The sequence below is a fragment of the Pseudorasbora parva genome, chromosome 6, assembly GCF_024679245.1.
Source record: "Pseudorasbora parva isolate DD20220531a chromosome 6, ASM2467924v1, whole genome shotgun sequence".
NCBI lineage: Eukaryota > Metazoa > Chordata > Actinopteri > Cypriniformes > Gobionidae > Pseudorasbora > Pseudorasbora parva.
The window spans coordinates 37,252,457-37,264,887 of NC_090177.1; the positions used below are offsets into that span (position 1 = coordinate 37,252,457).

At 36.4% G+C, this 12,431-nt stretch overlaps 1 protein-coding gene across 5 annotated transcripts in view; it reads right to left on the reverse strand.

Moving 5' to 3' along the window:
• frmd4bb (FERM domain containing 4Bb) overlaps positions 1–3,337 on the reverse strand; it is a 106,245-nt gene extending 102,908 nt beyond the window's left edge. For 4 of the 5 annotated variants that reach the window (XM_067446827.1, XM_067446825.1, XM_067446823.1 and 1 more), the window contains exon 1: positions 2,869–2,898. In XM_067446827.1, coding sequence (XP_067302928.1) covers positions 2,869–2,883 — 15 coding nt within the window. In that variant the 5' untranslated portion in view covers positions 2,884–2,898. Of the gene's footprint in view, positions 1–2,868; positions 2,899–3,126 lie in introns of those variants that run through there. The other variant, XM_067446824.1, reaches the window with a different exon arrangement.
• Between the last annotated feature and the right edge of the window lie 9,094 nt (positions 3,338–12,431).

Sequence of the window (12,431 nt, forward strand, 5' to 3'; positions counted from 1 at the left end):
TGATATCTCACATTTATGACTTTATAACTCACAATTATGACTTGATATCTCACAATTATGACTATCTCACAATTATGACTTGATATCACAATTATGACTTGATATCTCACAATTATGACTTTTTATCTCACAATTATGACTTGATATCTCACAATTATGACTATATAACTCACAATTATGACTTGATATCTCACAATTATGACTTTATATCTCACAATTATGACTATATCTCACAATTATGACTTGATATCTCAAAATTATGACTTGATATCACAATTATGACTTAATCTCACAATTATGACTTTATCTCACAATTATGACTTTATATCTCACAATTATGACTATATAACTCACAATTATGACTTGATATCTCACAATTATGACTTTATATCTCACAATTATGACTTGATATCTCACAATTATGACTTGATATCTCACAATTATGACTATATAACTCACAATTATGACTTGATATCTCACAATTATGACTTGATATCACAATTATGACTTGATATCTCACAATTATGATTTGATATCTCACAATTATGACTTGATATCTCACAATTATGACTTGATATCACAATTATGACTTGAAATCTCAGAATTATGACTGTAACTTACAATTATGACTTGATATCTCACAATTCTTACTTTATATCTCACAATTATGACTTGATATCACAATTATGACTTGAAATCTCACAATTATGACTTTTTATCTCACAATTATGACTTTATATCTCACAATTATGACTATATAACTCACAATTATGACTTGATATCTCACAATTATGACTTTATATCTCACAATTATGACTTTATATCTCACAATTATGACTATAACTCACAATTATGACTATATAACTCACAATTATGACTTGATATCTCACAATTATGACTTTATATCTCTCAATTATGACTATATAACTCACAATTATGACTATATAACTCACAATTATGACTTGATATCTCACAATTATGACTATATCTCACAATTATGACTTTATAACTCACAATTATGACTATATAACTCACAATTATGACTTGATATCTCACAATTATGACTATCTCACAATTATGACTTTATATCTCACATTTGTGACTTTATATCTCACATTTGTGACTTTATATCTCACAATTATGACTTGATATCTCACAATTATGACTATATAACTCACAATTATGATTTGATATCTCACAATTATGACTATATAACTCACAATTATGATTTGATATCTCACAATTATGACTATATAACTCACAATTATGACTTGATATCTCACAATTCTGACTGTATATCTCACAATTATGACTTTATAACTCACAATTATGACTTGATATCTCACAATTATGACTATATAACTCACAATTATGACTTGATATCTCACAATTATGACTTGATATCTCACAATTATGACTTGATATCTCACAATTATGACTTGATATCTCACAATTATGACTTGATATCTCACAATTATGACTTTATAACTCACAATTATGACTTTATAACTCACAATTATGACTTGATATCTCACAATTATGACTTTATAACTCACAATTATGACTATATAACTCACAATTATGACTTGATATCTCACAATTATGACTTGATATCTCACAATTATGACTTGATATCTCACAATTATGACTTGATATCTCACAATTATGACTATATAACTTGCAATTGCGAGTTTATATCATGCAATTCTGGTAAAAAAATAAAAATACAACAACAAATTGTATTCCAAATTATGAATACTGGGGCAGAATATCGATTCGGTTACTTGCTTTGTTATCATAGTACAATATTTGTTCGGTAGTTCACCTTGTAGCACTTGCGATGTGGACGGGTACGAATCCAATGAAACACGAGTCACAATAAAAGAGCTCAAAGGCTTGCAGAAGCAAGCAAAAAAGGCATGGTGGCTTTATCAAATGCATTTTTAGCTCACATTTGCTTTTATTATCACGGTCTGTTAGGTTTAGTGTCGGGTTTAGTTTAAGTAGTACATTATTCTTAAATGCAATAGAGCATTAACATTTTGATGCCACTCACTAATTTAATTTCCAAACTGCAGTGATATCAACCAGTGTAATAAAATATTGCCAGATCTACATGTATCTGTTTCACATAAAACTGAATGTGCTTTTAGTACCACTCTTTATTAGTTTGATCGTGTTGAGAAACGTGCTACGGACAGCATACCTATCTGTTTGCAGAAATGTCACCGACCACAGGCATGTGTTTACAATGAGAAAAATGTGTGTCACGAAAAAAATATAAAAACTGACACCATGTTAATGATGATTATCAGCAAATAACAAAATGTCAGTAAATTCAAAGCTATTATATGACTTCATAAACCTAAAATATTTTAATATAAGGCAGAATCTGTCTAAAATGTATTTAAAAACATGAAGATAAAAATGAGAGTGTATCAGCAACAGACACACATTGCCAATCCCGGTTTGATTGTAGTTTAATATAAGTGATTTGATTGTAGTGTAATAGAATATAAATCACACTCTAAGTACAAGAAGTAGTCATATAAATAAGCTTATGCAGCTATAATTGTTTAATATAATGACTTCATCTTGTGTCATGTCCTGTCCTCATCAAAGAGGAAATATTAATTTGGCAATCCTCTGTCTGTGATGTGACAATATAGTCTATCTTCAGAAAATGATAACTAAAAGAAGAAGACACACTGACCAAGAGCTTGTGAAAACCGAGCAGCCTGTCTACATTGTCAATATCTTGTACCTCACAGTTCACAAAGATGCTTCAACAGGACACAGTGAGCACATGAGATTCATTAATGAATCTTCTCTTATCAATGCTGAGATATGGTCAGTAACAGAACCCACCTTTCTATTGCCCATAAAAGAAAAGAAAAAATATTATAGGCTGACTCAGTCTCGTTGTCATTTTGCAGAATAAATGCGAAAAGCTGCACATGAGCCACAATCCCTATTCATTTAGAAATAACACGAGCATCGCCCGGTTAATCCATCGTGTTTCACGTGCTCTGGTGCAGCCTGTTGTCAAAGCCGACTAACAGACGAAAAGCGACAAATAATACAAACGCGACTCGTTTGGTTAATACATGAGCAAATAAATCTTACCTCGGTCTGTAAGGGCGTTTCCGTTCAGTTCACACGCTCGCTGTCGGATGTATCGCCGCACATCTGCTTCATTCCCTCATCAGTTCGTTCAGTGATCAGACACTCACCACGCCTTCCCCTTACCGGCTACAAAGACAGGGACGGGGCCATGCCGTTATCTGCGCGCACACGGGCGAGCGCGCGCGCGCACACTCGCTAATACTATACTACCCACCATAGTATTGTGTGTGTGTGTGTGTGTGTGTGTGTGTGTGTGTGTGTGTGTGTGTGTGTGTGTGTGTGTGCCCTACACGCCCTCCGCTCACTGACAACAAACATATCGCTCTATATCATCATTGAGGTTGCAGGGAAATATTGTGGAATTCTAATAGGCTAGGCTACATTAATTGTCCAATAATCATATTGTTATAAATAGCAAAATACAATTTAAAGACACTTGATAATTCATGAAAGAAAATCGATTAAATCCAATGACTTGATCCAATCTACGATTAGTAGCCTACCTTAGGCCTAGTGCTTTTAAGGCGTGGCCACAGTTAGGCTACCATAATATTCGGTGAGATTTCGCGGGTCTAATCTAGAATCCACGTGTTTTGGAGTTTCGCATGAGGACGATTAAGTTCCCCACGAAGATTTCGCTCATTTTCAATTTGTTCGAGTGTGGTTCTGTGTGAGTAATGCTGCTTCATATCGCTACACTATTGCCAATGAACAATGGACCTTTTGTTTCAAGGGTTTTTGTTCGTCTTAAAAAGGTCTTAATTTGACAATTCACAATTTAAGGCCTTTAAATGTCTTAAATTGGAGGAGAAAGTCTTAAATTTAACTTCATGTTATGAAATTAGGGCTGTGTTCAACAATGGGGGAAACATAGACGAAATCACACAATCCATTCATAAAAATTGAATTTTATAATGCGGAATATCAAAGAATATGTCAATTTTTGGATGAATAAACCGGCCAGTAGGCCTATATATTTAAAGGGATAGTTCAGACAAAAAGGAAAATTCTGTCATTAATTCCTCACCCTCTTGTCGTTCAGAACCCAGAAGAACTTCGTTCATCTTCAGAAAACAAATGAAGATGTTTTTGATGAAATCTGAGAGCTCTCTTTCAAGTCCCAGAAAGGTTGTAAAGACTTAATTTAATTAGACCATGTGACTCCAGTGGATCAAACGTAATTTTATTAAGTAAAAACAAACAAAAATAAAGACTTTATTCAACAATTCATTTTCATTGTATCTTGTGATAGTCTTCTAGCAGTTAATGTTACAGTGCAGCTCCTGTGTCATCATCATACGCAAGCATCGTGGTGTGTGTGTAAAATGACCAGTGTTGCCACAGTTACTTTGAAAAGGTAATCTGATTACTGATTACTCCTTTAAAAAGTAACTTAGTTACTTTACAGATTACTTGATTTTAAAAGTAACTAAGGTTACAAGTTACTTTATTAGTTACATTCAGCAGTTGCCGACAGCACCCCTGCCGCCTCAACATAGAAATGACGACCGTTTTTGCCAACACTCACTTTATTGGAAGTGCGTTTTTAACAGTAACGTCAACAATGTATCTCCTGACATTTTAAGTTGAAATTAAAAAATATTTCCTGAAAAATACTCTCCCCAAGACGCAAGAAGAAAGCAAAAAAAACATATATTTATTTATTTTTTACTTTGTTAAATGAGTAAAATAGTAACTCCAGCGACTTGGATAAGTTAATTATAACTGATAACTGGTTTGGAAATAGTAACGCATTAGAATAATCGTTACTGGAAGAAAATCAGATTAGAGTAACGCGTTACTGGCATCACTGGAAATGACATGTGGAGAAAAATATGGTGACCCATGCTTGAAATTTGTGCTCTGCATTTAACACACACACACATACACACTGAACACACACTCAGAGCAGTGAGCAACCATTGCTGCAGCGCCTGGGGAGCAGTTGGGGGTTCGATGCCTTGCTCAAGGGTTTCACCTCAGGTGTGGTATTGAGGGTGGAAGCTGATTATCCATTGACAAGTCCTGCCGCTTACAAGTTCCGGTTACAAGTCCAACTCTCTAAAAGGCCACGACTGCCCCACTGTGCTCACATAAACAGCATCGGCTGCCATAGAACCCGAAAACGCTGCACTTATTACAACGTAAACAGTGTAATAGACTGACACAGGCTAGAATAGGGTCATTATTTTGCACACAAAAAGTATTCTCGTCGCTTCATAAAATTAAGTCCCTTTTAATTGTAAGTCCCTTTTAAGTTCCCAAATTTAATTGTGCCATCATTTACTCACCCTCATATCATCCCAACCCCCTAAGACTTTTGTTATGAGTTCATTTGATTACAAGATAAATTAAAATTCACAACACAGAATTTCTAGGGGGTGTGGGCATTTAGGGCCCTATCATTGTAAACTAATTAATAAAATAAGTTGTTTTTATCAAATAAATTACTCTGATTATTATACTGATTATTACATTTTTGTGATTTAATATGCCCCTTTAAATTTGTTGCTGAATTGGACATGCTTCATGATCTCAAATAATTGAACATGCTTTTTTGATTAATAACATTTAGTTTAACAATTAAAACAAGTCCAACAGTTCAAATAGAATAAACTTTAAAACAAACAAAAAACAGACAAAAAAAAAAAGGATTTCATAGGGCCCTAAATTAAATTGCATGCAGCTCAAAAAAAGAAAAGAAAAAGAAAAAAACATCTTTGTTCCTCAAGATCTTTGTTTTCCAGCACAAATATCTAAATACATATAAATGAGATGCAAAATTAAGAAATTAGGTCTTGTTTTCAGAGAAATTGAACCAAATGAAGTAAGTTTGTTTAAAATAAGAATACAGCTGTCAGGCATGAAAATTACTTTCACAAGATCAGAAGATTTCACACGATTTCTTATCTCATGTCCTTTTGCTTCTCAAGTAAATGTATCTTTTAGAATCTGTTAGATATTTGCACTGGAAAGCAAAGCAAAACTTTAAAAAAAAAGTTACAGTAAAAGTCAATTTTGTTATCCATATTCTAGTGTATGGGAGCAGAGATTTTTATTTCAAAGCTTTGTTGTTGTTGTAAAATGAATGAAAAAGTTATGGAGACCTATTGGAAATACTTTCAAACTTTGAAGTGTTGCTAATATAACTCATTGTGTGCATACATTTAGAAAATCCAGTTTTCTGTATTTTGCGTACGTGAGTTTTTGTTGTAGATGGCTATTGTAGATGGCTATAAAAAATAAATAAAAAACTAGTGTACTGTGCTAATTAATTGAGACTTCTTACAGCTCTTACAGGTTGTTGGCCTTGTTTGTTTCGTTGCTTCTATTGCTCTCCCCTTTTTTGTAAGTCGCTTTGGATAAAAGCGTCTGCTAAATGTAAATGTAGAGAATGTAATGTTCCCTTATTTCTTTCCTAAATGTGTTTATTCCTTACATTTTCTTTATTTGGTCTTAAAAAGGTCTTAAATTTCCCTTCATAAAACCTGCAGAAACCCTGCTATTGTGTGACCGAACCTTATGAGATAGAAAGAGGCTAATGGGGACCGTTCTGTTCTCTCAACCTTTTGAACAAATGTTCTTCCAGTAAGCTAATGGAACCGAGCCTCTGTATCGGGTTCACCTAAACACTTTCAGATAATATTATAAATGAAAACGAGACTGGGAACTTTCATGAACTGCGCACTTTTGAATTCTCCCACATCTTCACCACATGTTCTGCAGGGACCAATCGAAAACCTCATGCGCATGCCAGGGTTACCAAACAGCCCGTGACAACAGTGTTAAAGCTACACTGTGTAACTTTTTTAGTTTATTCTTTGCTAAAATCACTTAGTTCTTTTAAAAATATATGTGCTCATTAATGTATATTTACTTATTTCAAGTAATAAAGTATTCTCGTAAGTTTATAATATGCCATTGAAAATACATCCGGGTGAGGGGTTCGAATGCCGGTCGCCATGTCGCCCCTCCATCTTTAAGTACATTAGCCAAAGAGGGACATACCCATAAATTCAAGCTTCGCCTTTCGCGTGCCTCTAGCTAATAAACGATTATAATCGTTTTCTAAAGTAACCTCATCACTTGAAGGAGCACTCATGGACGAGGTCGAACTGGAAGCCATGTTAATCTTGGACTAAATCGGCCACTGTAGGAGTTACAACGAAATCGGAATTGAGAGGAACAGAAACTAATATTCACTGGATGGTCATTTACCTTTACACCTGGTGCGTGTGTGTTGCACGGTTATATCCACCGATCGGGCGGGCCAAGTAATAAAACAATACCATTCCAATTATTTGCGACTGGATGAGAGAGAAATCATTATGTTTGTTTGATGAAGATATTTTGCGAGCCCTGCGAGCGAATCATTCTGGTTGCCGTTTTCCTACATGTTTTCAAAACAATCCCTCATGTACCTCATGCCTAATCCAATCCTAGCCGTGGGCGTTTACTTCCGAGTCTCCAGTGCGTCACGCCCATCAAAACCCAGCGTTCAGGAGAGAGCCTCAAAACCAATGTAGAAAATAGACTATTACTTATTAGTTATGATGTTTTTGAATGTAAAGACCACACAAACGTCATAAGTTGACCTCAGACAACAGTATAAAAAATGTAAAAGCCAGTTCATGACACCTTTAATATTCCATAAGTAGGCCTACTGAGTAATATTAGCATGCTAGCCTATTTTTTGCTGTGTGTATTTAGTAAAAATGCATCATATGTGTTACATGCACTAATCACGCAATTATAAAATGTTTCAAATCACTTTTCAATCGATCATAGTATAATCATATTCATGATTGGTAAATTAGAAAATCTGTTTCATGCTAAAACCCAGGCACACTAGTTTGAAGACACATTAGCATTATTGAACCTGTAGTCAAGGCGCCTCCTCTACAAATGTGATGTCTCGGCTCTTCTTTGAGCAACTGTAATTCAAAGTCATTACTCTTCATGTATAGATTATGCAGCGTACACAACTGCTGAAAGGTTTTTTAAAGGCTCGTCCATGTATAGCAAAACTGGATCGAAAAGAGGCTCAGGTTCTGCGGTTTGACAGCCATATCCCAAACATCTGAACAAAGGGCCTGGTTTATTTGCATCTTCTCAGTGCCCACTGTGCGAATTCCCATGGGCTCCCGCTTCCCATCACCCTCCACCACCACAACACACACAAACACCATCTGCAGTGAAGGAGTAGCTCAAAGTTCATTCCAACTGGAAGCCCAAATCAGACTGAATCCCAGTAAAATCACAGCTAACAAAAACATGTTCTGTTGACATTCCCATGAAAACGTTATTTCTTATGTTTCTTATGTTCTTATGTTTCTTATTTCTTATGTTTTTTTCTTGGTTATTTTGTTTGTATTATAGCAGTAATATGGGTTTTGTCTTTGTTTTGGTGTCATTTTTATATTGGACATTTAGTGTACATGACAAAATGTGTTTCTAAAGCTGTGTTTCCATAACCTGGATGCCAGCCGAATTTAGCCCCGCCCACAAAAATTTTAGGTCGGGCAATTCGGTCTGGCCTCGCTCCATTGAGGAGTAATTATCCCCGAAAAGAAACTGTTCGGACCAATGAAATCATCAGGGCGGGCTTTAGACGATGACGGACAGATGATCAACAGTCACGTAATCATCCTCGTCAGGAAAGGGGCTTGGAGTATATTTGTTTGAATCCTAAACGGAGAGCTTGTTTGTATTTGCATCACCTTCACAATTTCTCTCAGAAATGATGATCATGTTGGGTAAGTACTCTGTGTCTCATTATATTATTTTACAACTCTGGCAAAGATCGTGTATTCCAGCCTGATTTCAGCGTGCGTGCAGACAGGGTTGCCAAGTTTTTACAACAAAACGCGGCAACTACTAGGGGGGTTCTCCGTTGAAAAAATGGCGTTTGGGGGGTAAATGTGTGTTATTGTGGCAAGGTTGCCTGCTAAAATTCGAACTCCAGGGTCTATATATCACATAATAGTCGCTTCAACCCGCGGACATAGAAAAGAACCCGCGGAAAAAACGCAGACTTGGCAACACAGTGCAGTTGAGCTCTGTTGACATTTGACAAGTAACGTTATGCGTCCCTTCCTTGCTCTGATTGGTTGTAGGTCTGTCCAATTGATGTCTTTCCTAGTTCGGTTGACACACGCCCCATAATCACAGCTCAATGGAGCAGTTTTCAGACTCATATTCTGACTAGAATTTAGTATGACCACGTCAGGCTAGTGTTTCCACCGAAATTACCTGGAACAATTTGTCTCAGAAACTTTTTTACCCTCAGACCTGTTGCTGTCTGAACTTCATTTAGACCCTGCGGTCGAAACACACTGTGTTTGAAATCGCCCCTTACCCTCATTCACTATTGCCAACATTAGTCCACTAAAATACTCCACTAGAGGAGTAAATGAAAACGATGCATAGTTTTTGAATAGTTTGTGTTTGCTGTTCAATAATCCTTTGAAATTTAGCAAACTGGCAGCATCAGTAGTACTTAAAATATTTATCTTGAACTCTGCCATGTATAAACCTTAGTTAAACAACTTAATCAATTAAAAAGAGCTTTATACTGGCATGGTATTACAATGTACCCACATTGGACCAGCGGTTTGGAAAATGGGTGAAATTGTGGGTATTCTCTAGCCGTTGAGTGTACATCGGCCCTGTCCCAAAATGGCACCCTAAACCCTTACGGTCTTCCTCTGTGACCGCACTTTCACAACGTAATGCCGCTTTGACTGCCGGGTAGAAGTCCTCTGCGTAGCTCGCAAACTTGCGGGCTCAGCTGAAGTGCGCATCAAGGGCGAGGGAGACTGTTTTCCAAGATGGCTGCTGTCTGTAAACACGTAATGTACTGTCTTTATAAAGTATCTTCTTATTAAACTGTTTGTACACTTACAACATTCTCAATTCTTCAATTTGCATGTAGGGACCCTCATTATGCTACCGTGTTGGTGTGAGGCTATTTTGAGCCTTGTTAGTGGTAATAACTAGTGATTTAATTTCACTTACCCTGTGCCCCATAGACTAGCGTTATAAGCTAATCTGTTTTTAGAGATAAAAACTCTTTACATTCGATTTTCATGAAAACGCATCCCAGAGAACTATCTACTTGGTAACCATCTGTTAATTACCCCTAGGTTCATTTCTCACCGGAGTTGTCCTTTAAAAAGTAGTTAGTAACTAGTAGTATAGGCAAGCTATTAAAGGTGCACTATGCAACTTTTCGTCCACTGGATGGCGCCTATTCTAAACAGCTCGAGAGTACCGGGACTTTTATTAGGACGGGATGGGACACGGTCGCCGGGCACCTGCACTTCCGCTTTTTTCGGTCAGGTAAAAACAGCTATTTTTATCATATCAGATACATTTAAGGGGCCAAGGGCTTCGGCCATCCGTCCACTCTCTTCCCTAAACTGAAATGAAGTAGTGGGCTGTACTTTGATGTTTGCTGTAAATACATTTTTGTGCTAATATTTTAACATTAACATTATTAAAGATCAGATAAATTTAACATTACTGGAAGAACGATTGTTCGTAACTTTGAGAGAACCTTGCCAGAGCGTTCTGGGAATGTTAGCTGGGATTTTGTTATAATTCGTTAAAGCTACACTGTGTAAGTCTTTTAGTTTATTCTTAGCTAAAAACACTTAGTTCTTTCAAAAATATATGTACTCATTAATATATATTTACTTCTTTCGAGTAATAAAGTATTCTGGTAAGTTTATAATATGTCATTGAAAATACATACGGGTGAGGGGTTCGAATGCCGGTTGCCATGTTGCCCCTCCATCTTGAAAGTACATTAGCCAAAGAGGGACATACCCATAAATTCAAGCTTTGCCTTTCGAGTTTTAACACTCGATGGCACCGTGTCGAATGTGAAGAGGGGGATTGCCATGTTAATCTTGGACTAAATCGGCCACCGTAGGAGTTAAAACGATATCAGAATTGAGAGGAACAGAAACTATTATTCACTGGATGGTCATATACCTTTACACCGCTAGATGGGGGAAAATATCACACAGTGTAGCTTTAAAGGGTTTGTTCCGTGTTTTTTCTAAGCTTGGTTGTGTTTATGGGGCACAGTATAACATGTCTTAATACTTTTTTTTTTTTTAAATGTCATTTTTTCCACATATTCCACAGTTCTGTCTCCACTGTCCTTTGAACGGCTTGTTTGCTTCCTGCTTCTATGAAGCCCATCCCTCCGAAAAACGCAATGGTCTTAGATTGGTTAGATGGCCAAATGTAGTTTCCTGTGTTTTATTGGCTGAAGTGCCAAGCACAGGTTGTCCGGAAATGCCACGCCCATTACCATTACGGGCAGAAGTCACATCGTTTTTTAGGCAATAAACTGCCATAACTTTAAAAGACATTATCTCTGTTTGCATTGAACTTTCAGCGCTGTAACTTTGCAGATACTGTTTATGCGCAAGCAGCAACATTACACACTAACTAAAGTTAAAAAAGTGAATTTGCATGCAACCACCCTTTTTAACATAGCCTGAAAAGTACGGACCTATATTTAGAAAAAAAGTCCACCCCAAAACCAGAACCGTACAGGTAAGCAGACCATATGAAAACGTACAAATGAGATAATGAGAAACGAGTTTGAATCTAAATTAGCCACCAATGTGCCAAAATAAAAGTATAATAGTTATGGATTGCCATGAGACTGTGTTGTCTGGCATGTAAAGCTGTTTTTTAAGAGGATGTCTGATGTGAGAAAGTAGCCTAAAGTGTTACTTAGCTACTTAGAACTAATCTAAATTGATTACTAAGACACATCACATTGGTTGTCTACATCACAAAAACTTCCTGAAATCTTCAGTCTGACAGTTCTCATTTAAAGTCATTGCAGCAGTTTGTAGATGTAGCCATTGTCACCTTACACCTGAATGACAAATCCTTTATTTCATTTCTACACTGATGGTCTGATTCTTTCAAACCAACCCACGGCAAAAGAGCCTTACTGTAAACCTTTTGAGAAAGTACGATTTTTTTTTCCCCACTTGAAGAACACCGTTACATTTTATTGCGCTGAAGTGATCATCGATTTGATTACACTGCCATCGCGTGGACATTGATTGCACTGTAAGTAAAAAAGGCAGTTTATCTGCGGTGAATGATAACATCTGAAGAAATGCTAATGATAATTTAGCAAGTAAAAAATGTTACTGTTACTGTTCATTACGTTAAAAAGTTCGTAGCCCAAATCAAAAACGTTGCTGTGACTGTGAGGGTCGAGCGCTTTTTTTAACGGCTCTGGTAAAGGTAACGCCCCCTTTTCGCGTGCC